Raw genomic sequence first — 4,785 nt, forward strand, 5'->3', positions numbered from 1 at the left:
CACTGTAGACCATTATATGCAACATTATTTATTGTAAACTTGTTCACAACAAGATACTACAGTACAGCAGAAATAAGTACTAGGATAAACAAATCAGGTCTCACAGAAACATGAAATCTTGGTAGGAAGAAATTGTCAAATAAGTGTCACAAGATTATTTTTTGTTGGCCCAATATGCCATTCGGTTGTTAATTGGGGTCTTCATAAACCGGGACGATTTCATGTATGCAGCAATAGCTGGTAGAGACTGGAGGGAAGGAAAAAATGAAATAGTTAAGCAATTTTAAGACGCATTAGATGTAGCAATACTTATTTGGAATCTCAGTGATGTCATCAGGGATTACCTCACTGGTGGGGACCATCAATTTGAGTGAAGGAAAGGTCCAGATTGGACCTCCTGCGAGTAACAGCATTAGAGCCTGTATAGTATTCCCATACTTTTGAAATATAAAGCTAAGGCACTCATAAAAAAGTTCTTTTGTAGTTTAATCCCTTTAAAACGAGGAACATTGCATCGTGGGGTCCTATAGCAATACGGGCCTGTTGAATCCACTCTGACCGCCTAGGCCTCCTGCTCTCAAAAGACTGATGCATTCTTCCACTGACCATGGGGCTGGCTCAGAAGAGGCCATCTCAGCATCACTTGTACCCTCTTATTTCGCCCTTGCCTTCCTTACATCTTTCAGATAACCCTTACTATTGCACAAGTGGTAGAACAAAGGTGCTTAAACAGAATATTTGCCTCAAACCGGGTCAAAAAGTCCTGCAGGTTCTTAAAATTTTCCAGGCAGGTGGGTTCCAACACCCTGTGCTGATCCAGGACATCATAGATCAGAAAGTCTGCAAATGTAAGCTGGAGAAAGAAAATAAAACTGTGCTACCCAGACATAAGCTGGAGGAAAACGCAGAAAATAGTTGCACTTACTACGCATAAACAAAATAAGTACTGTATTAGACAGCATTTACCTTCTCCCCTGCAAACCAAAGTCTTTCCCCCAGAAAGCAAGAGACTCTAGTCAATACAATTGGTACTTTCTCAAGATATGGACCCTTCAGTGTTTCCTGAAAACACATTAGTTGGCAAGTTATTTGGCATGTTATTGTCTTCTGTCACAAACCAATTCCAAGGTTTCAATTTGTTTTACTTACAAAGTTTGGATTGTAGGCAATAGTAACAAGGGCCATCCGAACATCCATGACTTGGTTTTCAATCAATGAGACATTGTTCTTTTCACTTTCAGAATCTCCACCTGGAGAAAAGCAAAGATACAAGGAGGGGAAAAAATAAATATATCTTATTATAAAGATAATGTCCACTTTTGGAAATTTCCTCCTTCCATAGTGGCACTCAGCAAAAATTGTGCTTTGTGGTGTATGGGTGCTTCCCTGGATGAAGGCCTTTATTTGATGACAGCAGCCAGAACAGGAGCAGAGCCAAATTATTGTGTCAGCCAAACCTCAGCAAGTAAATGAAACCTGCACGGACTGTAGGTGTGTGATCAATGTAGCACCGGATTGGACATGAGCCATGCCCAGTCCAACCACTGTCTGTCCATAGCACAGCATGCTATTGATAGCCGCAGTAATCCACTGATGGAAGGCCTCAGCTCCTCCTGTGATAGGCTGCACCAATCAGGCATCAGGGCAGGGGCCTGCTGGCCCCCAGTGAAGGGCAGGTAGGACATTGCAATGAAGTCTGGGGATGGCAGGGTTTAAAGATAACCACTTTACAACAATGTTACAGGGAATGTACAAATATTTAGGTAATATAGTGGCTGACCAATTTCGAGATTTAGCTCTTCATGTTAAAAAATATGGGAGATGGTAAAGAAAAGCAATGTAACAAATAGTGAAAAAGAGAACTATGGTATAATAGGTGTGCAGTGCAAAGCAAAGGTTTCAGTATGAAGGTAGAGAATCACATCAATACTGAAACTGTAAATTAATGCTGAATGAATAAACATGGAGGACAATGTCTTTAAATGTGGACATATTAACTTTGTTCCATAAAGAAGCAGATTTGACACCACATCGGTATAACAGGATCGCTACTCTACTATTGGGACCCTGCTCCTTTCAATATCTAAATCTCAGTCTACCTACCCCAGTCCCTTCCTCACATCATGATGTTGCTCCTGCAGCCCTACCATCACTAAATCAAGTGGACAGGTCACTGCCTCTTATAAGATTGGCATATTTATCTCCTGAATTATGTGCTCCTAGGAACTATCAGATGATTTGATTGGTGAATATATTGGGAACATCCATCATGAGCAGGAGCTGAATATTCAATATAAGGTGTTTGACAAGAGTCACTAAAAATATAAGAGACATGTCAGGTAGACAATATTAAACTCCCAACAGTGCATTACACAAACCAGGAGCCAATACTTACATAAGCCATGCTTGCGGGCAATGTAGCGCAGAATAGTATTACTCTGTGTCAGCTTAATGTCTCCATCCAAAAGGTATGGCAACTGTAGAATATAACAAGGCAACAACCTTATTTTCTATTTACCAAACATGAATAGTAACAACCTACTCTCGCCACATCCTTAAAATAACAGCAAAAAGTCTCATTTAAAATGCAATCCCAAGTTATTTTAGACCACAACTATATCCAATGAAATCCCATCCCTCCACTCCCAAGTTCACATACATTTGGAAAGTCCAATCCCAGCTTCTCCTTCTCATCCAGCCACTGAGACTTGTCATAGTCTGGTGCTGCAGAAACAGTACAGTATTAATAATGCACAAACATAAAATTCATGGTTAGTCCGCACACTAATTTCTCTGGTGTTGCAATATGAGTGTGGTTTAACCATAATTACATTACAGGTATGGATATATTTCATCCTTCACATAAAAGGAATACTAGCTACACATAAAATGTTATACATGAAGCTTGTTCACAAATGCCTGTTAAAAGGAAATCTGGAAAGAAAAAATCCAGACAAAGGTCACAGTAAAGTTGGGCAATTAAAACATATTTTATATGTATAAATCACTGAGGACAAATGCAAATAGTGTAGCATTTTGAAGTATCAGGAGATCAATACTGGATTAAAAGTGCATACCTTTAAATTAAAAAGATTATTATATGAATGTAAATAGATTGGTAGTTGGGATGTCTGAGTAGTAAGCAGTGTGTGCTCCTGTAGATGACAAAGTGCCAAAAATGGCCCATATCACAGAAACCATTACTAGAAATATTCTGTGTGTGACAACACTCCCTTGATCGCTACCAAAATATTAATTTGCAATAATGCTTGACCAGCATTGCACCAACAATTAGGAAAATCTACAATATGCATATATGTATATAACCACTGGTAACAGCTTCTTGTTGCAATAAACCATTAGCGAATTAATCACAAAATCACAATTTAAAGAACAAGAGCTTCATGGTGCAGTATTTAAACCATCCATAAGTTATATGGTTTAAATGCTGCAGTATGGAGCACTCTTGTATTTATTTATTTTTTTAAAAAGGTCAAATATGTATTTACCTGCAAACCCCCTTCTGCTTCAGCTTTGTGCCCCTCTTACACAACCCTAATTACAACCCTGCCATTGTTAGTCCCTCTCCAATACAACATTTACACAGTGCACAGGAGCTGCTAAAGGATATGTACTATTAAAGAGAACCCATCACCAAATGGATCTGCTTATTTGTGCCTCTGATATGGTAACAAGTAGTCAGTCCTAGAGGGAGATTGAATTCAGCGCATGGTGCCGCTGATCACCTTGATGTTTGGATGTGCATATTGTGGTAGGAACCTCCATTCATTTTTCTGCACGCCTCAAGGAAAATTAAAGTGATGATTCCGGCCTGAACATCGAGTCTCCGGCAGACTGCTCCGGAAACACCTCGCGTTGAATTGAATCTCCAGCTAGTGATGACTGTTTTCAGGCACAATTCTGGAAATTGTACTGAGCTATTTTCTAAAGTACTAATTAGTAAAAACAAGTCCATCCAATATAATTAGTAAAGAACTACAACAGTAATGTATGAATCCCCCACCCTCACATTTCTTGTGCTCATTCCCCTACACTGACGTGCAGAGATTCCCGGGCACTCACCATCTCCGGTCACATATCGTTTCTCTTCATAGGGAGTCCCAGTATATTCCAGCAGCAGTCGAATACTATGAGCCAACTTCAGTAGTGATCAGATAAAAAAAATAAAAAAATAGAGTGATACAAATACCCAGGTGCAGGAATGTGAGCAGTAATTTGATACAAAGCTAAGAAAAAATGTCACTTATTACTTTAATATCAGCATAACCTGATCTATCTAACAGTCATAATGCCTCACCCCACGAATGTCCCAGTATCCCAGTAGCATCATCTTGAGTAAGCACACTATAAACTGTCTTTAGACAGCTCTTTAGAAAACTGGAGACGACTCGGCCAGTCACGTGATGTATGGGACTCGAACCAATTATACTCAAGGTTCCCTGTACACACCCCTGGCCTCTCCTATCCCCTACTTGAGAGGAGAAATAAAGTAAAAGGCACAGTGACAATAGATTGCTAACCAGATGTAGGTGTGCCATTTTTATTAGTAGCTTCTACATTCGGAAAGTGCTAATCAAGTTGGTTTGCAGATTGTGAGATAGGATTACACTTTTTACAAGCCTGATTTAGACTTTAAACAGATTATATGCTTTTATTAACTAAGCTATTACAATTGACAAGGCTGAAGTTAGCGTCTTATTCGGACAGCTTCTTATTCAGAAAAAAAATATTTTTAATGGATTAAATCAAACTGGATCACTGATT

At 39.2% G+C, this 4,785-nt stretch overlaps 1 protein-coding gene across 2 annotated transcripts; it reads right to left on the reverse strand.

Moving 5' to 3' along the window:
* On the reverse strand, positions 1-4,497 carry LOC142138882 (glutathione S-transferase Mu 5-like). Of its 2 annotated transcripts, XM_075195942.1 has the most exons (8): positions 4,319-4,497; positions 4,084-4,159; positions 2,660-2,724; positions 2,396-2,477; positions 1,150-1,250; positions 967-1,062; positions 743-853; positions 1-247 (listed from the first exon to the last, which is right to left on the reverse strand). In XM_075195942.1, the coding sequence occupies exons 1-8, from the start codon at positions 4,349-4,351 to the stop codon at positions 155-157; spliced, it is 657 nt and encodes a 218-aa protein (XP_075052043.1). In that variant the 5' UTR covers positions 4,352-4,497; the 3' UTR covers positions 1-154. The 2 variants fall into 2 exon arrangements, with proteins under 2 accessions (XP_075052043.1, XP_075052044.1); XM_075195943.1 differs by lacking the exons at positions 4,084-4,159; positions 4,319-4,497 and adding an exon at positions 3,747-3,820.
* Between the last annotated feature and the right edge of the window lie 288 nt (positions 4,498-4,785).

This window comes from Mixophyes fleayi, chromosome 2 (assembly GCF_038048845.1).
Source record: "Mixophyes fleayi isolate aMixFle1 chromosome 2, aMixFle1.hap1, whole genome shotgun sequence".
Classification (NCBI taxonomy): domain Eukaryota; kingdom Metazoa; phylum Chordata; class Amphibia; order Anura; family Limnodynastidae; genus Mixophyes; species Mixophyes fleayi.